Genomic DNA, 25631 nt, shown 5'->3' with positions numbered 1-25631 from the left:
TCCAGATAGAAGTGAATCCACAACCTGATTGGCTTACAGTAGAATTCCGGAATTAGCCAATCATGTGCAGCCCATTGTGTAAATAATGTATATAAAGCAGATACTTTGAGGGGACTTTCATTCATTCCTCCTCACCACTATGAGCTGAATAAAGAGCATGAAATCACTTTGCGACTCTGAGTATATTTCAGCTTCCTTGCGGAGCTGTCAAGCTGGCGCTTCCTTATTTACGGAAGGCTTTTAGGGGATGCCCCTCTAGAAGGGACATCTCCAGGCTTGGGGGGGGGGGTGAGAGGTGTGTGTGGTGCTTGTGCATTACAATATATTGAAGGGGGGGTCTCCTGCTACAATAGGGTGCCTACATTCTGCATGGACTTTTCAACAATTACTTTGATAAAACACATATTTTGTCATGTGCGAATGGCTTTAGATACCGATTAGGTCCATTGATGACCAAATAGCAGATATAGAACACAAAAAAACAGCGCCCATTTGTTGTGGACAAAGGACAGCTGGACATATCAAGGGCCCCATGACTTTCAATAGCTTAGGGCCTCATCCAGCCGAAATCTGGCCTGCCAATGGCCCTCCAACTTCTGTTTAAAAACTTCCAAGGAAGGAGATCCCACCACCTCTTGAGGGAGACTCTTCCACTGCCAAACAGCTTTTACTGTCAGAAAGTTTTTTTCTGGCCATTTAGTCGGCATCTCCTTGCTTGCAACTTGAAGCCCTGAGTTCGAGTCCTCCCACCCAGAGCAGGAGAGCACAAGCTTCCTCCCTCTTCCATGCCACCAAACACTGGAAATTCTTTTTTTTTCCCCGCCCAAAGACAGTTATTGCAATAATTTGAATAAAACGCGCGTGCACGTGGCTTGCCAGGCGAAGCGGGGGCGCGCGCGGCGCCTTCCCCGGACAGAGGAGCCTCCGCGCGTGCGCAGAGAGACTGGCAACCTCCCTCGCCTCCGCCGCCTCCTCCTCCTCTCCGGCAGAGGGCGCTCTCCCTCCGCGCCCGCCCCACTTCCGGAAGGAACTCGCGCGCGCCGGGCCGCGTTTCCGGCCGGGCCTCTTTGAGCGGCGGACCCAACATGGCGGCGCCCAGGCGGGCCTAACGTGCTGGGCGAGTGGAGGGCGGTCGGCGGGCCATGGCGGCGAAGGCGAAGGCGGCGACGGCGGGCGCCGGTCGGACGGTGCTGGTTCGGGGCCTGCCGCCCTCGGCCTGCGCCGCCCAGCTGGAGAGGGAGTTCGGCCGGGCGGGGCCGGTGCGGCGGGCGGTGGCCGTGACGGAGCCCGGTGAGCGAGGACGGGGGGGGGGGAGGCCGGGCGGGAAGGGGCGCCTCCACACCCCCGCCCTTCCTCTGAGGTGGGGCTTGGGGGTGGGCTAGATGACCCCGGGGGGACCCTTCTTCTAGGCAGTGCTTTTTCCCCGATAAAAGATCTTTGGGGTTACTCTCATTTTCCTATTCCTATTGAAATACTGCCTCTCAATGAGGCCAAACCTAGATTTACAAAATGTTGAGGGGTACGTGCACCCCGGTGTCCCTCCAGAAAAAAAAAACATTATTATTATTATTATTATTAACCACTGGCAACAACACCAGCAGTCAGTACTATCACTGGATCACGGAGCCCACCTGGCACCAGAATGAGCCCCCCCCAACAAGGCATCTTTCCTGGCAGGGCTGCACCCCTATTATTATTATTACTACTATTATTATTATTTCTTATTTTCTTTGAAAAAATGTTGGGGGGGGACTCTTATTTTCCTATTCATATTGAAATACTGCCTCTCAATGAGGACAAACTTAGAGTCACAAAATGTTTATGGGTATGCGTACCCCTGCATCTCCCCCCCAGAAAAAAGCACTGGCTATTATTGTTATTGTTGACCGCTGGCACCACCACCAGTCAGGACCACCTGTGCATCACAGAGCCCACCTGGCACCAGAATGAGCCCCCACCAAGAAGGCATCCTTCCGGGCTGTGCTGCACATTGCAGCTTTTCAGATTACGAACGCGGCAAAGTGTTTACTTCCAGGTTTGCCGCGTGTGCAGGCACAGAAGCGCCCTATCACTCTTTGTGCATGCGCAGTAGCGGCACTATGCTTATGGACTTTTCGGGGTGCAAACGGCACCCCTAAACGGAACACATTCATAAGTAGAGCTACCACTGTAGAGCCAGTTGGCATAAGGTTGTGATGGCATCTCCTTCAAATGACGCATCTTTCTTCGTATGAACTCATGCTTAAAATATTTTGTATGGTTTGGGTTATCTACCTAACCCCCCCTCCAAGCCTTTTTCTTGAATTGCAGGGTGGGTGGAGTGACATGGCTTTTCGTTCCCTGGCCAAGTTGCTGACCTTTGCTCTATGTTGTTGTTGTTGTTAGAAAAGATACCTTGAGTTCCTTACAGTGAGAAAAGGAGTTTAATAAGCTTAACTAGTCATAATAATATTAATATGCCTTTAAATCTGTTGGATAGGCAAGAAAACCTGTCGTGGGTTTGGCTTTGTCACTTTCTCCTTGCCGGAAGACGCTCAGAGAGCCATCCAGGAGATCACAGCCTTTGGGAAACGCAAGATCACGGTAGCCCTTGCTAATCCGAAACCACGGCAGAAAGGAAAGAAGAAAGAAGGTAAGTTCAAGGTCTTTTTTTGTGTGTGGGTTGCCAGGATTTTCTGTGCGCTGCTGTTGACACTTAGCACCAGTTTTGCTGAGCACAGTTAGAAAGACGGAAGAGGCTTGTCTTTGGTCCCACGTGACCCTGCGCTGCCTTCGAGACTTCCAGCCCCCTTTCTGACATGTTCTTCCAGTCCAGAAGATGGGTTTTGATTTCCTTACAGTGCACAATTTCAAGACATTCCCAATAAATTAAAAAAATGAAAAATTGTCCAGTAGCACTTCAGAGACCAATACATTCCCAGTTATACCTCTGCAGTTGAACAAACTGCCTCTACAGCTGGCAGGGAAGTGTACTCCTTTCCACTTAACAGGCTAGTGGAAAAGAAAAAGGATTCCTGTCAGGCGCACTGAAGTAGGAGGGATGCAGCCACCTGCCTCCTCTCCAATAACCTCCTTGTTTCCTATGCTGGCTATGAAGGAATTGGCTCCCCACCCCCTCCACAAACAGCAGAGCAAGCAGGTGAGCTGGCAGGCCGAGGAGGAATGGTCCACTCACTGCCGCTTAATGGCCTGTATGGGATTCCTAGACAGCTGTGGCTACCAGGCAAGTTGTTAAAATACAAATCTGGCCTATATGTATGAAGAGGAGGACTGTTGGCGGAGCTGGCAGAGGAGCCAATTGTTCCTTGTCTTCACTCGCCTCTCCAGCAGCGCCTTTACGCTTTGCCCGTCTTGCCTGGCTGCTTGTAAAGGGAGAAGATGCCTTGTCTGCTGGAGTTTCTCTCCTGCTCCAAACAAAATAAAAAAATTCCTTCCAGTAGCACCTTAGAGACCAACTAAGTTTGTTATTGGTATGAGCTTTCATGTGCATGCACACATCTTCAGATACCTTCAGATATCTGAAAAAGTGTGCATGCACACAGAACCAATAACAAACTTAGTTGGTCTCTAAGGTGCTACTGGAAGGAATTTTTTTATTTTGTTTTGACTACAGCAGACTCTCCTGCTCCAGGCATGGTGTCGGGGTTCTTCAGCTGCATCTCCCGGGCTTTTGATAGGTTCTCGTAAGCACATCAGAAGAGCCTGGCTGCCGGATCAGACCAAAGGGGGTCACATCCAATTGCAGAAGAAAAAAATAATCCTCCCACCTGCTCAAGACCCTGTTGAGCAAGACAAGGCAGTTGTGTTGGAGAAGACCCCCATCAGACTCTCCTGAGCTGATCCATAGACAGTTAGGCTTACATACAGAAGTTAATGTCTTTTGTAGGTATCGCAAGGTTCTCACACCTGGTTAATAAGAAACCACAATAAATAAACGGCTCAGGACCACAATCCCTCAAGGAGCGCCTCTTTCCATGTGAACCTACCCAGACCCTGAGATCACCTTCTGAGGCCCTTCTTCGTGTGCCTCCTCCTTGAGAGGTCTGGCGGGTGGCAACACGAGAACGGGGCCTTCTCTGCAGTGGCTCCCTGTCTGTGGAATGCTCTCCCTAGGGAAGTTCGCCTGGCGCCTTCATTACATACCTTTATGCACCAGGCGAAAACGTTCCTTTTTAACCAGGCCTTTGGTTGATCTGATTGACACCCAATACCCTTTTAGAATGTGGCTCTTTTGGGTTTCTTTTATTGGGTCCTTGTTTTTAATTTGATTTTATATATTATGATTTTGTTTGTGAACCGCCCTGAAACCTGCGGGTATAGGGCGGTGTACAAATCCAATTAATAATAATAATAATAATTAGTTTTGTGGGGAGAAGACAGGGAAGCAGCATTGCTAGTCAAAAACCCTCACACTTTCCATGCTTCCTTCACCCTTTCGTGCTGACTCTGTAGGAGAGACGTGGCCTTAAGATAGAAGCAAGCTCAGTCCTGTTACAGTCCCCGGTCCTTGCAGACCCCAGACCCATCCAGTCCTGTTCTCAGGCTGGCCAGCCAGATGCTTGGGCCCATGGGTGTGACCTGAGCGCATCAGCACTTGTGCCTCGTGATGGTTCCTCCGCTGTGTTCTTAGTGTCTCATTGTCCTTGCTGTGTCCCACTTGCTTTGGTTCCAGGTGCCTCTGCGGCCCCCCAGCGAGGGAAGAAGCCCCCAAAGGCAAAAGGAGCCTCGAAAAAAGCCAGGCTGATCATTCGCAACCTGAGCTTCAAGGTAGGAGCCAAAGGCAGGGGAGTCGCCTGCTTCTTTGATGGGGCTGGGGCTCTCTTTCTGAGCCACCCCCATTCTTTTCTTGGAACGAGGCCGTTAAAAGTGGACTGGTAGGGTTAATATTTCACGGCACTCCTGTTTGAGATTCAGAGCGCTGACGCAGTGCTGTTTTGCAGAATCGTAGAGTCGGAAAGGGCACCCCAGGGCCATCTAGTCCAACTCCCCAAGAGATGGCCATCCAGCTGCCCATTTCTTAGCAGCTTTTTGGTGTAAATCAGTCTTTAACATCAGCAGTAACATCTAGATCATGGGAGCGTTTCAGCCCTGTTCTTGAGTTTGTTTAAAATCTAAAACAGCTTATCTGGTATTCCTTTCTTTGAATTTGTGCCATTTAGGTTTTTTAAACCTGTTTGTAAAGGCAATACTAAAATTTTCACAGCTGAGTCCTCAACTCTTTATTACTGTGCTTGGCTTTCTTCAAGTTGGGCTTTGTCTAAAACTTGCTAATTAGGTTTTCAAACCTTTTTTGTAAACTCAGTTTTAGAAACTGTACCTTCGAGTCCTCATTCCTTTATTACTGTGCTTTGCTTCACCTAGGTCGAGCTAGGATTATAATACTTCAGAATTTTTGGGAGTTTTACCCCCTTTTTTTGAATTTGGTCATTTAAGGTTTATGATTTCTCTATTTCCTTCTGAGGAAACTGAATAATTCAGTGAAACGAGGTTTGTAGACGGCATCCCGTTAAGGCTTTGCTCAATTCTAGGTTTTTCGAATTTTCTCCTTAAACTTTTTGATTTTTATTATTTAGTTCATTTCTATAATATAATATTTCTAGTTGATTACTTCTCGTTTCAGGGATTTTCATGGTATTTCATTTGTTTTGTGTAATTTGGTGTAAATCACAGCTGAGCGCTCCATTTAATGGAGTAGCAATAGGAGCCCCAAGCCCCCCTTTTGGATTTCCCACCAGAGAGCACAGTCTGCTCACAGAACATTGGAGCAGCAGCCCAGATCCTTCCTAAGACTTGGAGTTTTTGGAAAATACACAAAGCACTGTGATGACTTCTGCCATTGGTCTCGTTTCCGCTCTCCTTAGTGCACAGAAGATGACCTGAAGGCTTCGTTCTCTCAGTTTGGCACAGTGCTGGAAACTACCATCCCCAAGAAACCAGGTATGACCAGGTGACCTGGTGGGAAAGGGCCGGTGGGGCGCTACTGGAGGAGGAAGGTAGCATTCCATTTAAACTGCACACCTGTCCTGGATTATCCCGAGCCATTCATGGATCACTGCGCTCCCCTTTGGAACTAGGAATTCCACACGTCAGAGATAGGAGCACTGGCTGGCTCATGTTTTTGCTGTCTGCTGTCTTAAGCTGAAGAATGAAGTCCCACCTGGCTTCTTGGTTATGACTCTGGTTGCTCCTCTTGTCTCCTTATAAGTGGAATCCCACGCGCAGGCTACAAATATTTTTTTAAAATAGTCAGAATTAAGTTGCTTTCCTGTCGCTTCCAGATGGAAAGATGCGTGGCTTTGCCTTTGTGCAGTTCAAGAACGTCCTGGAAGCAGGGAAGGCCCTGAAGGGGATGAACATGAAGGAGATCAAGGGTGAGTCTGGCGCTTTCTTAAAAGGAGCCGCGTGATTTGAGGTCCTCTCTGGGTGTTTATGTCGGATGGGAGCTGCCTGTGCGGAGGGTCAGGCAAGATAATACTTGTTCATCTCTTGCTCTTGATATCCCACCTTTTTCTGCAAGGAGCTCGAGGCGGCACACGTGTTTCTCTCCTGCCTCGCTGAATCCCCACACCAACCCTGTGAGGTAGGTCAGGCTGAGATTCAGCGACTGGACCAAAGTCACACCCAGCGAGCTTCGTGGCCGAGCGGAAGGGGTTTGAACCCTGGTCTCCCGGGTCCTAGTCTGACGCTCTCCCCACACTGACTCCCTTGCTGGTCCTCTTGTGCTGGGGATGCGGGAACATCCGCAGGAGAGTTGAATATGCAGGGGTGTTCAGGCAGTGGGGCGGACTGACTTCGGCTCTCCTCTGCAAACACACAGACACCATGACTTTTTAAAAAAGGTTTTTAAATTTTTTACCAAGAACCAAAACACAAACAGTGAAACCTTCCAGGCAGCTGATACATTGGGTATACATAATTAATCAGTCCAGTATACCTGAAGGAGTGTCTCCACCCCCATCATTCTGCCCGGACGCTGAGGTCTAGCGCCGAGGGCCTTCTGGCGGTTCCCTCATTGCGAGAAGCAAAGCTACAGGGAACCAGGCAGAGGGCCTTCTCGGTAGTGGCGCCCGCCCTGTGGAACGCCCTTCCAGCAGATGTCAAAGCGATAAACAACTACCTGACATTCAGAAGACATCTTAAGGCAGCCCTGTTCGGGGAAGTTTTTAACGTGTGATATTTTACTGTATTTTTGGTTTTTATGGAAGCCGCCCAGAGTGGCTGGGGAGGCCCAGCCAGATGGGCGGGGTATAAATAATATATTATTATTATTATTATTATTATTATTATTATTATTATTATCATCATCATCATCAATAATAACATATTCAAATCAATCATATGTACAATTTTATACACGTTAACGCTCCTCCATCTACAAGGTTTCTTTAACTTTTAACATTTTAATTGCCACAAATTGTTCAAACCCACCCAAATAATTCAATATCTTCTCAAACCAATCCTCCTCTTTCTCACTGACCTTAAACCCTTTCATTCTGTGTATTTTCAGTTAGAAATTCTAAAATTATAATATCATTCAGTTTTTTCCTCCATTGGTTCACCCCTAGCTGTTCTGCATTTTTGCAATCACTCGCTATAACCTGTCTGGCTGCAGTTACCATCAATTTTACATTCCTCTTTTGTTTTTAACTCAGTGTTAACCATGACTTTTTATTTCATAAAATTTGCACACCGCTTGATTGTAAAAAAAAAAAAAAAGCCCTCAAAGTGGTTTACAAAAATATGAAACATGAACATTTTTTGGCATGGGGATTGCAACCCTCCTTTAAAACATAGGAAAGTTAAAATACTAAAGCAGATTAAAATTACCTCCATTTTCTAAGCATCTGGACAGGCCTGTCTAAACAAATTTAGCAGGTGCCCAAAATTGTACAGCGAAGGCTGGTGTCAAGAGGCAGGGAGTTCCAGAGGGTAGGGGCTGCCACACTAAACAGTTGAGTTTTTGCGAATGGGATTTCGGTCCCTGGGATTTGTAGCTGCGCTGCCCCCTCGCCAAGACAGCCTTAGAGCTTCCTTTCCCTCCGCAGAGCGCCCGGTGGCCGTGGACTGGGCTGTGGCCCGGGAGAAGTACCAAGCGATGCAGGCAGCGGCATCTCCCGCAGGTGAGTGGCTCCGGGGCAGGAGTCATCCTGCTCTGGGCATCTCAGGCAGGCGGCCTCACTCTGTGTGTGCTGTTGAGTGGCGGGTGAAGAGGCCCAATCTTGACCTCAGGCCAACCGGCTGAGAGTGGCAGGGGGACATTTGTCCTGAGTCTTTGTAGCCAGGCAATTGCCTGTGTGAGACTGTCTGGTTCTGAGAGCAGAGCTGACCTTCAGAAGCAACAAACCCCGCTCCCTGCCCAGCAAGCATGGAAGGGGAGTGCCCTCTTGCTTATTCATTTCATAAATGTATTTTTAATCTTTTGTTGGAAGCCGCACAGAGTGGCTAGGGAAACCCAGCCAGATGGGTGGGGTAGAAATAATAAATTATTATTATTCACAACATGTATGCACTCTTTGATTCTTTTCTTTTTTTAAAAAAACAACAACCATCAGAGTGGATAAAAGAATAAAATCATCATTGAAAAAATAACAGCAATAATTCATGACTTTAGACAAGCTGAAATGACAGCAGACTAAAAACAGGTTAAAATTCGCACCAGATTTTTAAGCACCCAGACGGGCTTGTCTAAACAAGAACGTTTCCAGCAGGCGCTGAAAAGAGCACAGCGTATCAAGAGGCAGGGAGTTCCAAAGTGAAGGCGGAGCCACACTCAACGCTTCAGTTCCTACAAAACATGGAATGGATTTTACGTGGCACTTGGAACAGGGCCAGTTCTGTGAATGGGAGCGGTCTGGAGGCAGCCCTGTTTAGGGAAGCTTTTAATGTTTAACAGACTATTATATTTTAATATTTTGTTGGAAGCTGCCCAGAGTGGCTGGGGAAACCCAGCCAGATGGGCAGGGTATAAATAATGAATTATTATTAGTTGTGTGTCTCTGGGTCAGGTGATCTCATGGGTCCCACGTTGCGAAGGACCTTACAGACTAATAGTAAGCCCTTGACGCTGGTCTGGTAGCCACTGGGCAACCAGGACAGATCTCTGGGCATCGGAAGCGCCGTGTTCCGACAAGGTCTTTCTCTTGTCAGCCGTTCTGCCCTTAGGAGGCCTCCTCCTTCTGTTCCAACTCTGAAATTCCTGCCCAGTCGAGGCTTTGCAGGTGTGGCTCCTTCGTTCGGACTCCTGTTTCTTTGTTCTGTGGCCTGTTTGGGATCTGGCCGCGGGGACCTCCCTGGCATGGCTTTTCGCGAGAACCCAAGATGCCCCCTCTGGGTCAGGCCAAAGGGGGCCCATCTACTCCAGCCTCCCGTTCTCACAGGGACCAACCGGGTGCCTATTATGGGAAGCCAGCAAGCAGGACTCAGCAAGGGCGAGATCTGCCAGGATTAATGGGTGAAGCTAGAAATGGGCGTCTTCCTTGAGAGAAACTGGGCAGAGGCGTCTCACCCTCCGGCTTCTTTGCCTCTCTCCCCCAACCAGGGGTCCAGGAGAAGAAGAAGCTAAGCCAGGCCCAGCAAGCGGACACAACTGAGGCTGGCAACGAAGACGACGATCTGGAAGACGAAAGTTCAGAGCCTGCTGAGCCAGCGAGGCAGGGCAGGTGAGCGCAAGGGGCTTGCTCCAGGGGACCCAGGATGGGCTCATTGCTGCTGACATGGGGATCGGGGGGGCACACTAAGCCACCCTCTGTGCCCTCTGTGTGATATTGATGTTCCGTTCCACCCTAAGAGTAACAGCTATGTGGAGTTATTGTATGTCACATGACTGTTTACATTCCAGCACAGCCTGCTGGGAACTTCCCTTGTGCATAGCTTTTGCTTATGCTTTTTGCTTGGACACGAAGGGGAGCAGACATGTTTTTCCTTTGTCCTGATGCTGAATAGAATGCTTGTAAATACGCTTGACATATGCCTCTCTCTGCAAAGAGTTCTTATCTCTTTCTTGCATGCTCAGCTTCTGAAAGGCTTCTGAAGCTCTGAGTCGCAGTTCGCCCCGCTGCCGGCCGGTGGGCTGGGGCCTGCCAATTGCCCCCATCTCCTTGGACGCATCCCAACACCAAATCCCTGCTCTCTCTCTGCCAGCAGGAAGCGGCAGGGCTGCCCCTGGCTTCCTCCCTCTGCCCAAATCCAGCCAGCTCCGAGATTCCAGAACCCCAGAATTAAGCCCTTTGGACGCAGAGTTCAGCTGCCTGCTTCTGACGGCTCTTTCCTTGCATGATTTCTTGGACAGGTACTTTGAGCAGCTCGCTCCACCGCCTGCAGGTAGCGAGGAGGAGGAGGAGGAAGAAGAAGAAGAAGAGCAAGAGACGCAGGACTCCGATGAGGAAGAGGGGGAGCCTGGCAAAGCCATGAGCTCTGATGAAGAGGAGGAGGAAGAAGATGACGAGGATGAAGATGAAGAAGGTTGGTTTTGCAGTTTCTGAGGGGTTGGATGCCAGGGCAGGTGGCAAACCCTTAAAAAGCTGGCGCCTCAAAGGAGCGCCAGGAGAGACCTGTGGGGTCTGGTTAAAAAATCAATTTCAACCCAGCATTTCTCTTTCCGGAAGCTGCCAGCCCCCACGTGAAATTTCATGGCCTCTGCTGGGAACTTGGCCCTCCTCCGCCTTGGTCTTTGGAGACTGGGCACTGCCACCTTACCCAGTGAGAGCGGCATAATAATAATATTTACCAAAGATTCCTGCAGTGCAGAGGGTTGGACTGGATGACCCTCGGGGTCCCTTCCAACCATTCTGTGGCCTGCTCTTGCCTTTGATTTTCCTCTCCCCGGTCTGCTCCCCTTCCAGAAGCTGGCGTCCCTTCGAAGCGGAAAAAAGTCCAGAAGCTCCCATCAGATGTCACCGAAGGAAGGACCGTCTTCATCAGGTGGGCGGAGGCCGGGGGCTCAGCATCGCCTTGGGAGAGAAGCCAGGAGGCGGCTGCCCTGCTCCTTCTCTATCCTTACGGGGCTTAGAGAAGCCTGCTCCAGCGTACATTTATGGCTGTTTCTCGTCACTACTTTTTAAGCTGATTAGCTGCTTGTCCTCTGAACGTCTCCAAGTGACTCACAGCAAAATATCTATCTGTAGACATATGTAATACCATATGGGAAGGAAGGAAAAACGGGATGGGCTCGTTCCATGAATGAATATATCATTTAGCATTCTGCATCGAGGAGGGTTGGAATATCATTGATGCTAACCCTTAGGATCTTAACATTCTCAACAGGTGCAAATATTTATATTTTCCTAAAAATCAACACAAGTTTAACAAGTGTCAGGTTCGTTCAGCAGCAATCATGTGAGTGCTTCCGTGGTCGATACTAGCCCTTAAGATCTTAATATTCTCAACGGGTAAAGAGGGGGTGTTTTTGGGTTGTTGCTTTTATTTTGATTATATAAATATTGTGGCTTTTATGTTGATCTTTTCTGCAAACTGCCCTGAGACCTCTGGGTATAGGGTGGTATATACACCGTATTTTTCGCTCTATAAGATGCACTTTCCCCCTCCTTAAAAAGTGTGTGCATCTTATGGAGCGAATGCAGGCTGCGCGGCTATCCCAGAAGCCAGAACAGCGAGAAGGATCGCTGCTCAGTGCTCCCTCTTGCTGTTCTAGCTTCTGGCTTAGCCATGCGAAGTCTCTTCAGGGCACGGCGAGCCTTCATCCTGCTGCCCTGAGGAGGCTTCGCGCAGCTCTTGCTGGCTTTTGCGGGAGGTGGGGGAAGGGACTCCACCTCCTGGAAAAGCCCGCAAGAGCCGCACTCCCTTTAAAGAGCCGCGCGGAGCGGGTGTGCGGCTCTTGGGGGCTTTTCCCTGAGGAGGAAAAGCCTGCAAGCGCCGCACACCCGCTACTCGCTGCTCCTGAAAGGGAGCGCTGAGCAGAGCCTGGGATGCATACAGGCTCTGCTCAGCGCTGCCTTTAAAGAATATTTTTTTTCTTGCATTCCCACTCTAAAAACTAGGTGCGTCTTATGGAGCGAAAAATACAGTAACTTCAATAAACAACAACAATAATATTTTCATATTTATCATCATCACGAAATCAAAAGCATGTTGTTTTTCATCCCGCGCAAAGGCTTTTTGCTAGTCCGCCCTTGCTGGGGGCCCCCGGACATGTTTTTTCCCTGGGGCGCATCTTCACGTGCCCCCTGCTTCCCCCCCCCTAGGAATTTGTCCTTCGACAGCGAGGAAGAGGAACTGGGGGAGCTGCTGGAGCAGTTTGGAGATCTGAAGTACGTGCGGATTGTGCTTCACCCGGACACGGAGCACTCCAAAGGTAATGGGGCTGAGACTGGGGGGGGGGGTTGGAGGGGAGGGGGGCAGACTGAGCCAGAATAATTTTGTATCAGGCGGGGAGGGGGGGCAGTCCTTAGAGACCTGAGTTCAGATCCCGCCTCAAAAGTAGCAACTAAAAAATGTCTTTTTTTTGTCCTGCGGGGGGGGGGTCTGGATTATATCTGTTTACATAAACATTGTTGGGGTTACATCATTCTCCTTATTTTGATATTTTTGCCAAGAACACATTCGCACAATAACTGTGTTTTATATAAGAGGCCACTACTATCATGAACTATAGAGCACTGAATTTTCTGGTGTTAGAAAAGGTGTGGAAATTGAGCGTGTGCCAAATAATGGCCTCTCCTTCCTGGGAGGTTTTTAAGCAGAGGCTGGATGGCCATCTGTCAGGGATGCTTTAGCTCAATGCCTATTTCATTAAATCCAGCGCAGATACGTTTCTTCCTTTCTTGGCCGTTACTATTGAGAACCGTCCAAGAATCATTGCTTACGTAATCTGTTACACACTTTGATGGCATGTACAGCCTCTGTATCTTCTAATGCTTGATAATGCTTAATAATGTATGATCTCTGTTTTACAGTCATGATGTAACAGATTTATACAGTGGTACCTCGGGTTAAGAACTTAATTCGTTCTGGAGGTCCGTTCTTAACCTGAAACTGTTCTTAACCTGAAGCACCACTTTAGCTAATGGGGCCTCCCGCTGCTGCTGTGCCGCCAGAACACAATTTCTGTTCTCATCCTGAAGCAAAGTTCTTAACCTGAGGTACCATTTCTGGGTTAGCGGAGTCTGTAACCTGAAGCGTATGTAACCTGAGGTACCACTGTATTTGTAATTTCTACATATCAAATATTAATCCTTGTATTATCAAGTGTTTATATTTATATTACAGTGGTACCTCCGGTTGGGAGCAGGATCCGTTCTGGAGGCCTGTTCGCAACATGAAAAGCCCGCAACCTGCAGCGCCGTATCTGCGCAGGTGCACAGCGCAATTTGGCACTTCTGTGCATGCGCGAAGTGCGATTTAGCACTTCTGCACATGCACAAGCGACGAAACCCAGAAGTAAGCCTTTCCAGTACTTCCTGGTCACCACGGGACACAACCTGAAAAAACATAACATGAAGCAAACGTAACATGAGGTAGGACTGTATATAGAACTATTAACAGCTGAGGAAGCCCTTTGGGGTGAAACAAGGACATATCCAGAAACCTTGTTCTACCCTCTACCCTGCCCCGCTGCCTGAGCCAGCCTGCCTGTGTCTGCTACCCATGCTAGCCAACCTCATCAGCTGTGTTGCCCGTGACATTCCGGGTACCTTTCCTTAACCACATTCAAGGACTGTGTAATATATGAACTCAAACAAGAATGTATGAAGAAAGAAAGAAATATATCTGCCTTGGATTTAATTAAATAGGTTATATACCTTGCTTAAGGATTGTATAAGTTGTTCATCCTGGACTTGAGTTGTATGCTAGGAAGGAACTAGTAAAGACATTTGTTACAAACATGACCACGCAGCCTGTCGCGCTCTATACAGTCATACCTCGGGTTACAGCCGCTTCAGGTTGAGTCTTTTCAGGTTACGGGTGTGCCGAAACCCAGAAGTACCAGAACGGGTTACTTCTGGGTTTTGGCGGTTGCGCATGCGCAGAAGAACTAAATCGCGCTGTGCACAGAAGCGCCAAATCACAACCCATGCTTGCGCAGACACGCCACTGCGGGTTGCGAATGTGCATCCCACACTGATCACATTCGCAACCTGAGTGTCCACTGTATGTTGTAACTATTGCACCTGTGTATCAAGGTACAGTGGTACCCCTGATTGCGAGCAGGATCCGTTCCGGAGGCCCGTTCGCAACCTGAAAAGAAAGCAACCGGTGAATGCGCTGGTCGCAGTTTGCCAGTTCTGCGCATGCGTGTGACGTCATTTTTAACGTCTGCGCATGCACGAGCGGCGAAACCCGGAAGTAACCCTTTCTGGTACTTCCGGGTCGCCACAGGACGCAACCCGAACAAATGCAGCCTAAAGCGGCTTTAACCCGAGGTGTGACTATTTGTTTAGCTGAGATTCCTGCATTCCTTGAGGTCCCTTCCAAGTCTACAATTCTAGGATGCCATGGGTCACTGTAAGACAGCTCCCTAAACATGCATCTCTCCTCCCACTCCCCAAAATCCCGCCACCAGGCTGTGCCTTTGCCCAGTTCCTGTCCCAGGAAGCTGCCCAGAAGTGCCTTCAGGTGGCTCAGGATGAGAGCGAGGTGAGAGCTGGGGGTTTTTTCCCCCGGCGGGGTGGGAGCGTGGTAGTTCCCCCTGCCTCCACCGGGACTGGCTTGGCCTGTCCCTTCCTTGCCTCCCTGCCTCTCACTGTCTCTCCTTCTCCCCGGAAGGGCGGGGGGCTGCACCTGGGGGGCCGCCGCCTGCGAGTGGACCTGGCCGTCAGCCGGGAGGAAGCCCAGCAGCTGCGGAGCCAGAAGACGAAGAAACCCACCGGCACCCGGAACTTGTACCTGGCGCGCGAAGGCCGTGAGTGCAAAGGAGGCAGCTGGGCGGGGCTGGATTCACCTGGGCTCACCTTGCCTTGTGTGCAGGGCTATGGGGACATGTTCATTCCCATGCGGAAGGGGCTTGAGGTGGCGGCAGGCTCTCCTTCCTTGGAGGTTTTTAAGCAGAGGTTGGGTGGCCCTGTGTCAGGGATTCTTTAGCCGCGATTCCTGCATTGCAAGGGGTTGGGCTAGATGACCTGTGAGGGTCCCTTCCCAGTCTGTGATTCTGAGCTGCTTTTCACTGCTCCTTTTTCCTCTGCAGTCATCCGTGCTGGCACAAAAGCTGCCGAGGGGATGAGCGATGCTGACCTGGCCAAGAGGGCGCGGGTAAGTTCTCGCTTTCTCTCTCTCTCTCTCTGTGTATGTGTCTAGCCCAGCCTTTCTCAAGCCTGGGACTACAACTCCCATCATCTCTGACCACTGGTCCTGCTTGCAAGGGCTGATGGGAGTTGTAGGCCAACCTCTGGGGTCCCAAGGCTGAGAAAGGCTGGCCTAGAAGCTGGACATGGCTCCAAGCTTTCCCTCCTTAAGGATGCCAGAAGACCCCTGCTCCAGAGAAGCGGACACGGAGCAACGGATCCAAACTGCAGGAAAGGAGATTCCACCTAAACATTAGGAAGAACTTCCTGACAGTAAGAGCTGTTTGACAGTGGAATTTGCTGCCAAGGAGTGTGGTGGAGTCTCCTTCTTTGGAGGTCTTTAAGCAGAGGCTTGACAACCATATGTCAGGAGTGCTCTGATGGTGTTTCCTGCTTGGCAGGGGGTTGGACTCGATGGCCCTTGTGGTCTCTTCCAACTCTATGATTCTATGACCCCTGCTGGGCCAGGTCAAGGTGGGTCTGCTGAATCTAGCCCATGGGTAGGCAAACTAAGGCCCAATTGCCTTCTCAATCCGGCCCGTGGACGGTCCGGGCATCAGTGTGTTTTTACATGAGTAGAATGTGTCCTTTTATTTAAAATGCATTTCTGGGTTATTTATGGGGCGTAGGAATTGGTTCATTTCCACCCCCAAAAAAATATAGTCCGGCCCCCCACAAGGTCTGAGGGACAGTGGACTGGCCCCCTGCAGAAAAAGTTTTCTGACCCCTGATCTAGCCTGTCTCTGATGGACAGGAGCCGTCTGCTGCTTACGAATCCCTGCCCCTCGCACACAGGGCCCCCCTGAGGCCCCAGACTCTCCACGTAGCAAAAGGACATCGTTGTGTCATTGTGGAGAGCCATAAATTTGCCAAATCTCTCTCTCTCTCTCTCTTTCTTTTTTTCCTGTTTATTTCCCACATGATACCTGTTCTGCATTTGTTTACTGTGGCAGCCCTTACAACTCTGGAACTCCCTGCCTGTGGAGACGCAGAAGGAGACTTCACTGTCTTCTTTTCAGCTCCTGCTAAAACCTTTCTTGTTTAGGAAAACCTGCCCAGATGCTTAAGAAGTTGACAGGAGTTAAATTTTTAAAAAACTATTTTAAACTTTTGTATGCTTTAAACAGTTCTTGATTTTATTGTTTTATCCTTTTTTTAACCACTTTGAGTGGCGTTTTTTTTTAAACACTCAAACGGCATACGAATTTTATGAATCACACGCTGTTTGAGTGTAAAAATACAGCAAGCCTCGAAGCCATTTATAAAACAATAGAAGTCTAGAAAAGTTTACAACATACAGAAAGTTAAAGCCACTAGATAGCAGACTAAAACAAATCAACCCCCCCCTCCACTTTCTAAACATCTATGTGGCTCGTCTAAACACAAATGTTTTGAGCAGGCTCTGGAAAGTGTTTGGTGCCTGATATCAATTGGCAGGGAGTTCCAAAGTGTAGATGCTGCCACACTCCAAGATGGAGTTCTTGCCAACATGGAATGGCTATTAAGTGGCAGCGCCCGTTCCGTAAGTTGAAGTGGTCCAGAGATTGTCTGTGGGACAAGGCGATCTCGTGGTCCCGGGTCCTTGAGGGCTTTGCACGCTAACAGTAACTTGGCCCGGTAGAAAATAGGCAAGGTGTCCATCAGCAATTGGCTGCAGCATCCGGCACGCACTGCAGCTTCTGGCTCAAGCGCGAAGGAAGCCCCACATAGAGCGCATTGCAGGAATCCTGTTGTGATGTAACCGGCACATGAAGTCCTGTGGCCAAGCTCAGAGTTGGGATGCGGGAGGAGGTGCTGCTTGTGAGATCTGCGGTTCCTGCATCGCAGGAGGTCAGAATACAGTGGTACCTCGAGTTAAGTACTTAATTCGTTCTGGAGGTCCGTTCTTAGCCTGAAACTGTTCTTAACCTGAAGCACCACTTTAGCTAAGGGGGCCTCCTGCTGCTGCCCCCAGAGCACGATTTCTGTTCTCATCCTGAAGCACAGCTCTTAACCCGAGGTACTATTTCTGGGTTATCAGAGTCTGTAACCTGAATCGTATGTAACCTGAAGTGTATGTAACCCGAGGTACCACTGTAGATGATCATCAGGGATCCCTCCCCACCGGCAGTTCTGTGATTCTGTGAAAGTTGGCATCATCATCATCATCATCATCATCATCATCATCATAATTTACTTTTTATACCTGGCCCATCTGGCTGGGTTTCCCCAGCCATTCAGGACTGCTTCCAACAGAATATTAAAAACACACTGAAACTTCAAACATTAAAAACTTCTCCAAACAGGGCTGCTTTCAGATGTCTTCTAAAAGTCAGATAGTTGTCTATTTCCTTGACAGCTGATGGGAGGGTGTTCCACAGGGTGGGTGCCACCACCGAGAAGGCCCTCTGCCTGGTTCCTGTAACCTCGCAGGGAGGGAACCACCAGAAGACCCTCGGACCTCTGTGTCCGAACTGAATGATGGGGGTGGAGACGCTCCTTCAGGTATACTGGACCGAGGCCATTTAGGGCTTTCGAGGTCAGCACCATCAGTTTGAATTGTGCTCGGAAACGTACTGGGAGCCAATGTAGGTCTTTCAAGACCGCTTGTTATGTGGTCTCAGCGGCCGCTCCCAGTCACCAGTCTAGCTGCCGCATTCTGGATTAATTGTAGTTTCCAGGTCACCTTCAAAGGTAGCCCCACTTAGAGCGCATTGCAGTAGTCCAAGCAGTTGATAACTAGAGCATGCACCACTCTGGCGAGACAGTCTGCGGGCAGGGAGGGTCTCATCCTGCGTCCCAGATGGAGCTGGTAGACAGCTGCCCTGTATCCAGTTGCAGTCAAAATTCATTCAACCCCCCAGGTTTCTTATCAAAATTTACAGACCTTCAGCTGTTTGCAATGAGCAAATCAAACAAAAGCCCTTGAAATAGCTCAGCTGGCCAACACAACGGACGCGGGAGATAACATGCAAAAGCAGGAGAGTCTTCCAAGCAGAGCGGTGGGCTGGCTTTCTCCCCTTGCCCTCCCCCCCAGCCGTCCTGCCTGGCGCTCCGCCTCACAAGGCTGTGTTGACCCCTCCGTCTCCCTCCCGCAGTTTGAGGAGCTGAAGCGTCACAAGCTGAAGGACCAGAACATCTTCGTGTCTCAGACCAGGCTCTGCGTCCACAACCTGCCCAAAGGCATCGACGACGTCCGGCTCCGGAAGCTGATGCTGCAGGCGGCCAAGGGAAGCCCCGGCGTCCGGCTCAAGGAGGTGAGCTTGCCTCTCAGCACAGCCCACCCTGCAGGAGGGGTGGCAAGGATTAAGTGGGGAGGGGTGGGAGGGAACCAGCCACGCCACCCTGGAGGAAAAGCTGGGGAAGAAATGGACAAAACAGCTCCTGTCACTCAGAACCACCTGTTGAGCTTCTGGCTTCATCCTCGTCACGGACGCTTGAGCTGAGATTAAATCAAATCAATTTAAATCACGACTTAAATCACTAGTCAGTAAGACTTGATTGAAATCACTTGTCCTCAAGACTCGATTTACAAAAATTTTTAACAGAAAGACTCATTCTTGCTGGTATAATCTTAATATTTACAACCAGACTAAGGTTTCATTTTTGGAATAATAAATGTTCAGGGTAGTTATTACAGTTATATAAAAAACCACTGGTTTGGTTGTACTATTAAGAAATACATAGACAGATAATTATGAAATTATTGTGAGGTTTAATAAGTTAACCTTTTATATAGGACAACTTTCTGCTGTACTTAATTGGAAGGAGAAAAACCATTCTTTCCTTAATAACAATTTAAACAATTTATTTAACTAAAACAATAACATTATAGCATATGTACCCATGCTTGTTAACTGATGTGGTTAAACATTTTTTTTTTTTTAAGAAAACAGACTTGAGTTTTAGCCCACATGAAAAACTTAAAACAAATCCTTATTTCCTGATGAATAGCCTTTGGACTATAATGTAACTTAAATGGAAAACTATCTTTAGAAAGGTTTTTTCCTCCAAAAGCATTTTATTTTGAAAATCCAACTTAAATAAAAAAATCTGATTTTTTAAAAAACCCATTGATTTTTATCCACCCATTGATTTTTATCCACCTTGGTTCCCTTCCAGCTCTGTGATTCTCTCTCTCTCTCTCTTTCTCTCCAGTGCCGTGTGATGCGTGACCTGAAGGCGCCCGCTGGGAAGGGGAAGGGCCAGTCGCTGGGCTACGCCTTTGTGGAGTTCCAGGAACACGAGCAGGCCCTGGCTGCCCTGCGCCACCTCAACAACAACCCCCAGGTCTTTGGGGACCTGAAGGTAAGGTCCCCCCCTCTCCCCGTTCCTTCCAGATGGGGCACCGGAAAGAAGTGGGGCAGATTCACAGAGGAGAGGGCTATAGAATATCAGTTTCTGGAGCGTGTTGCTAGTTTCCCTGGGGGGGCACCTGGCTCTCCTGGTTTTCTCAGGCTGCCCTTTCTGCCCACAGCGTCCCATCGTGGAATTCTCCCTGGAGGACCGCCGGAAGTTGAAGCTGAAGGAGCAGCGAGCCCAGCGCAGCCTGGTAGGGATAATAATAATAATAATAAGAAGTTATTATTTATACTCCGCCCATCTGGCTGAGGAGCAGGAGGTACCCTAGAAACCTGCAGAGTTGGAGGGGCGACCCCCAGGCTCATCTCGTCCAGCCCCCAGCAATGAAGCAATCGCAGTCAGATGCTCCTCCGACCGCCGCCGTCTTAGAAGGAGGCGCCATTGCTGCGAATGGCTGCCGAGGGTGAGGGAAGGGGGAATCTTACATCAGGGAGAGGAACCGGTGAGGACTCAGCCCTGGCAAGGGGCATTTGCAGCTCTGGGGGTGTCCAGCTTTGCGACACGGGTAGCGCTGTGGTCCAAACCACTGAGCCTCTTGGGCTTGCCGATTGGAAGGCCAGCGGTTCAAATCCCCGCGATGGAGCTCGCTCGCATTGCCCTGTCCCAGCTCCTGCCAACCTAGCAGTTCAAAAGCACTCCAGCGCAAGTCGATAAATAGGTACTGTTGTGGCAGGAAGGTAAACGGCGTTTCCGTGCGCTCTGGTTTCCGTCACGGTGTCCCCTTGCACCAGAAGCGGTTTAGTCCTGCTGGCCACATGACCTGGAAAGCCGTCTGTAGACAAACGCCGGCTCCCTCGGCTTGAGTGCCGCAACCCCACAGTCACCTTTGACTGGACTTAACCATCCAGGGGTCCTTTACCTTTTACCAGCTTTGCAGCCTCCTGGGAAGTTTCATAGGGTGCTGTTTGGGGCTGGCATCCTGACCTGCAGGGCAGAGGGCTCTGCACATTCTGCCCCCCTGCAGTGGTCTCTCCAGGCAGGTGGGAAAGTTCTGCTTAGCCCCCGGAGTCCTCCTCAGCCTGTGTGGGGCCCCTTTGTTTGTGGGGTCCTGCCATTGCACCTCCAGACTTACCTTCTCACTTTCTCTTTGGAGGAGTTGAGTGGCTGGAAACCAAACGCTCCATTTTCCTTCTGAATCATAATTCCTGTTGCTCCTCTCTTTTTTCACCTTTTGACTGGTCAGGAAGTGGTTTAATTATTAGCCCATGGCTGCTTTTATTGCTGTTTTCACGCAAAGGAGGTTGTGGACTCTCCTTCCTTGGAGGAAGTGAAAATCTGGACTGAAACGTTGATATAATGTCCAGATTTTCCCAGACATTAAAGAAATTCCCGCTCAGACGCAGTTCACAACGGCTAAATCCCGGTCGTGTCCTGACGTATGGCAACCCTATTTTTAAGCAGAGTTTGGGTGGCCATCTGTCTGGGATGCTTTAGCTGAGATTCCTGCATTGCAGGGGGTTGGTCTGGATGACCCTTGGAGGGCCCTTCCAACTCTACAGTTCTACGATTCTTGGAATATTGCAAACGGCTCTGTGATCCTTATGCACAATTTTCATTTCATTTCACTTTCGGTTTGTATCCTGCCTTCCTGTATTACTTTGCGCAAGGCAGTCTACAAACTGGGGAAACAAAATAGGCAGCAAAGATCGCAAATGTCTGATCCAGCATAAAAAAAGTCATACTGGAATCGTAACTTTGAAATAAGCAACATATCTCAAATAAAGCAATATTCAATAATCCATTATGATATACTGTACAGTCATACCTCGGGTTACAGCCGCTTCAGGTTGTGTTTTTTCTGGCTATGGACCGCCAAAACCTAGAAGTACCGGAGCGGGTTACTTCCGGGTTTCGACAGTCGCGCATGCGCAGAAGCGCTGAATCGCAACCTGCGCATGCACAGACGCGGGTTGCGAACGTGCATCCCGCACGGGTCACGTTTGCAACCTGAGCGTCCATTGTAATAGTAAACAGTAAAGGTAAAGGGACCCCCGACCATTAGGTCCAGTCGTGACTGACTCTGGGGTTGCAGCACTCATCTCACTTTACTGGCCGAGGGAGCCGGCGTACAGCTTCCGGGTCATGTGGCCAGCATGACCAAGCCGCTTCTGGTGAAACCAGAGCAGTGCACGGAAACGCCGTTTACCTTCCCGCCGGAGCGGTACCTATTGATCTACTTGCACTTTGACGTGCTTTTGAACTGCTAGGTTCTCAGGAGCAGGGACCAAGCAATGGGAGCTGACCCCGTTGCGGGGATTTGAACCGCTGACCTTCTGATCAGCAAGTCCTAGGCTCTGTGGTTTAACCCAGAGCGCCACCTGTGTCCCACAAACAGTAAAGTACCAGCACATAATAATTAAACAGTTTACACTTAACAGTTACAACAAAGAATTACCAAGCTATAATCAATAAAAATAATGGGTGCTCTGGGGGGAGAGGGGGATATTTGGTCTTTGAAAGAGAAGGGGGTGCCCTCCCTCGCTGAGCTCCCTTGGGGTCCTGCAGTGGGACAAACCTTCCCTGCCCCCCCCTTTTCTCCTGTGCAGCAAAAGCTGAGGCAGAAGCAGCCCCCTGAGGAGGAGGCCGGCCAGCAGCCCAACGCCAGCGCCTCTGGAAAGCTGGCCAGAAGGCGGAAGAAGAAGCCCCCCAAGGCCAAAGAAGCGGAGGGGGCTTCTCAGGGGCACGAGGACCCGCCAGAGCCCCCCGAGAAGAAGCCCAGGGTCTCCCCGGCAGCCAAGCAGCAGCGTCCGGAAGCCCCCCGGCCGGCGGAGGGGGCCATACCCTGGGCGGGTTTCCAGACGCGGGCGGAAATAGAACAGGTGGAGCTGCCGGATGGCAGGAAGCGGTGCAAAGTCCTGCCTCTGCCCTCCAAACGGGGGCCCAAGATCAGGTAACAGCCAAAACAAGAAGGGGGGGAGTATATGAGCCTATGGAGGGGGGAAGCAGGGCGCTACCACCACCACTCACAGACATCCCTGCTCTGTGTCAAGGCCTCAGGGACCAGTCTCCCCTCCTGCCTGCCCCCTGCCTCGGTTTCCCTTCTGTCTTTGCCCTTCTCTTCCGCCCCCTCCCCCCGACTGCCCTTCACCTGCTCTGCCCCCCCCCCCCCGTTTCCAGGAATTTTCCCACTAAGGGAGCACAGAGAAAGGGCCATGTTCCATCGTGTGCATCCTTTTGGGGGCGGGGCATGTCCCCGTGGGGGCGGGGCAAGGTGGAGAAGTAGGCGGAGCAGTGGGGGCAGTTCTGGCATGGGGGGGGTGGCATTCCGGCCACTTGGAAAGCGGCGGTTTTTGCAGCAACACAACACACAGCCCTTTCCTTCCGGGCAAGGAAGAAGCGCCATCCCAGTTGTGGGAGGTGTTGCAGCCAGGCGAGGGCGCTGGAGGGAGAGGGTCTCTGGGGGGCCACATTTGGCCCCTGAGCTCCAGGATCCCCACAGGGCAGGGTGTGGTCAGGGGGCCACCCAGAGCCTGTCTCCCTGGGGGTGTGGTGTGCATTGAAGGGGGGGAGAGGGAGCTGGAGGGGGAGTTGGGAAGGTGGTCTGGGGGGGGGGAATAAGCAGCCCCCTCTGGGGCCCAGGGTCTCCCCCGGATCAGGGAGAGCAGCCATGGCCAGGTCTCTGCCTCCGTCTGCTGAGCTGCGCCTCTCTCTCTCGGCAGGAAGCGGGACAAGGGAAGGGTGAAGCCCCCCGCAAAGAAGATGGCCCCCTCCGGCCCAACGCGCAGGCAGGAGAAGATCAGCCAGGGGCCCAAGCAGGTCAGTCGGTTGTGGGGACATTGGGGGGGGGCGGCCTCTTTCATGCCAACAGCCAAGGGTTTGTCAAGATTTACGGGATGGCCTCTCCTGGTCTGCCCTGCAGAGGACCTTAAGGTCCATGAATAACCATAGTTGAGAGGTCCTGGGTCCTAAGGAAGTGAGATTATCCTCCACCAGGGCCAGGGCCTTCTCAGTGATGGCTCCGACCTGGTGGAATGCTCTGTCCCAGGTGCCTCTGTAACCTGGAGCTGAAACTGTAAAAATCAGAGAAGCTCGGGAAGCCCGGTGGATATGCCTGTCTTCTGATCCATTTGCAGAACCCTAGAATTTTGCAGAGGAGAGGGACCCCGGGGTCATCTAGTCCAACCCGCTGCGATGCAGGAAGGTTATGCTGGACAAATTTCTCCTCCCCGGGGAATGGGGTGCCGGAGATAAAACCTCCTTTGCTGCTTTCCACCGGCTCGCTCCTCCCCTCGCCCCTGCCCCCTGGCTTTGCCCAAGTGCCCCTGCCCCCACTCTCCTTGGCCAAACCATGGGGCGCCCCCTTCCTGACGCAGCTCTCCTCCTCCTTCCTCTCGCAGGCGCCCAGGAAGCACCCTCGGGGGAAGCGCAGCCAGGCGGAGACCCGCTTTGAGCAGCTGGTGGAGCAGTACAAACGCAAGATCCTGGGCGGCGGCAACAAGGCTGCGGCGTCAGCCAGGAGGAGCAAATGGTTTGAGGGCTGAGGGAAGCCCTGGGGGAGACCGGGGAGAGAGAGGGACGGCTGGCTGGGGCTGAGCCCAAGCAAGGGCAGCGTCCACCCCTCCACCCCCATCTCTGCCATCTCGGACTACTGGACTGTGCAAGGAAGCAGCCAAGAGCCGCCTGAGCTCTCTTTGCAAGGGTGCATGGGGGGGGGGGTCTGGTCCCCAAGGTGCCCCCCTCTGCTGGCCAAGGCTAGTCGGCAGATTTTTCGGGAAGCGCTTGCAGGACCCAGGATCAGGGAGATACACACACACCAGCGGGTGAAAATTTGCCCCATATATTTTTGCCATCTCTGACCAAGAGAGGCCTGTGTTGTTATCATCACAAACGTTTTTTAATAAAAGGGTTTTATTTAAAATCTACCTTTCCCCCACCCCAGGAACAGAGGGAGTCTCTGGGCACCACCTTCCTCACTCGATCCCGGAACAGGGCTGAGGGGAGGCTCTCTGCCCCTCCGGATGTCGCTGGCCCCCCACCACCACCCTCCATCTCTGGGCAAGGCTGGCTAGCGGGAGGGCATGGGGGGGGCAGGCCACCTCTGGCTTGCTCTCTCTCTCTCCCCCTTCCCTGGTCCCCTCCCAGCCCAAAGTCCTGCTGGGTTTTTTTACTCTTTCACTTTCATTGATTGTAAAACAGCCAACCACATTTGGGGAGGGGGGGGAGAGCAGTTGAGAGGCAGTGTGGTGCAGTGGTCAGAGTAGTTTGACTACAGGGACCTGGTAGAGACCAGGATTTGAATGCTCCCACTCAGCCACGAAGCTCCCTTTGCAGGATGTGCTCCGCCCCTGCCTCTCAGCCTCCTACCTTACAGGGCTGCAGTGGGGATAACATTGAATCATAGAATCATAGAATCATAGAGTTGGAAGAGACCACAAGGGCCATCGAGTCCAACCCCCTGCCAAGCAGGAAACACCATCAGAGCACTCCTGACATATGGTTGTCAAGCCTCTGCTTAAAGACCTCCAAAGAAGGAGACTCCACCACACTCCTTGGCAGCAAATTCCACTGTCAAACAGCTCTTACTGTCAGGAAGTTCTTCCTAATGTTTAGGTGGAATCTTCTTTCTTGTAGTTTGGATCCATTGCTCCGTGTCCGCTTCTCTGGAGCAGCAGAAAACAACCTTTCTCCCTCCTCTATGTGACATCCTTTTATATATTTGAACATGGCTATCATATCACCCCTTGACCTCCTCTTCTCCAGGCTAAACATGCCCAGCTCCCTTAGCCGTTCCTCATAAGGCATCGTTTCCAGGCCTTTGACCATTTTGGTTGCCCTCCTCTGGACACGTTCAAGTTTGTCAGTGTCCTTCTTGAACTGTGGCGCCCAGAACTGGACACAGTACTCCAGGTGAGGTCTGACCAGAGCAGAATACAGTGGCACTCTGACTTCCCTTGATCTAGATGCTATACTCCTATTGATGCAGCCCAGAATTGCATTGGCTTTTTTAGCTGCCGCGTCACACATTGAGAGGAAGAGAACCACTCACACCACCTGGGAGCCCCTTGGAAGGAAAAAAGGGTGCAATGAATATATAAATGAGCAGCTTCTTCCGGT

At 50.8% G+C, this 25631-nt stretch overlaps 1 protein-coding gene across 2 annotated transcripts; it reads left to right on the top strand.

Moving 5' to 3' along the window:
- Window positions 1-1127: 1127 nt before the first annotated feature.
- On the top strand, window positions 1128-24439 carry RBM28 (RNA binding motif protein 28). Of its 2 annotated transcripts, none has more exons than XM_053405899.1 (19): window positions 1128-1290; window positions 2480-2632; window positions 4673-4767; window positions 5862-5937; window positions 6279-6371; window positions 8046-8120; window positions 9539-9659; window positions 10289-10461; window positions 10845-10920; window positions 12201-12310; window positions 14519-14592; window positions 14722-14857; window positions 15140-15204; window positions 18314-18472; window positions 19374-19523; window positions 19693-19767; window positions 22124-22467; window positions 23237-23333; window positions 23915-24439. In XM_053405899.1, the coding sequence occupies exons 1-19, from the start codon at window positions 1143-1145 to the stop codon at window positions 24056-24058; spliced, it is 2364 nt and encodes a 787-aa protein (XP_053261874.1). In that variant the 5' UTR covers window positions 1128-1142; the 3' UTR covers window positions 24059-24439. The 2 variants fall into 2 exon arrangements, with proteins under 2 accessions (XP_053261874.1, XP_053261873.1); XM_053405898.1 differs by having other exon boundaries at window positions 10842-10920.
- The last annotated feature ends 1192 nt before the right edge of the window (window positions 24440-25631 follow it).

The sequence above is a fragment of the Podarcis raffonei genome, chromosome 10, assembly GCF_027172205.1.
Source record: "Podarcis raffonei isolate rPodRaf1 chromosome 10, rPodRaf1.pri, whole genome shotgun sequence".
In the NCBI taxonomy this organism is placed as follows: Eukaryota; Metazoa; Chordata; class Lepidosauria; order Squamata; family Lacertidae; genus Podarcis; species Podarcis raffonei.
The sequence above is the reverse complement of the archived record's forward strand: the minus strand, read 5'-3'. Positions and strand labels throughout refer to the sequence as shown.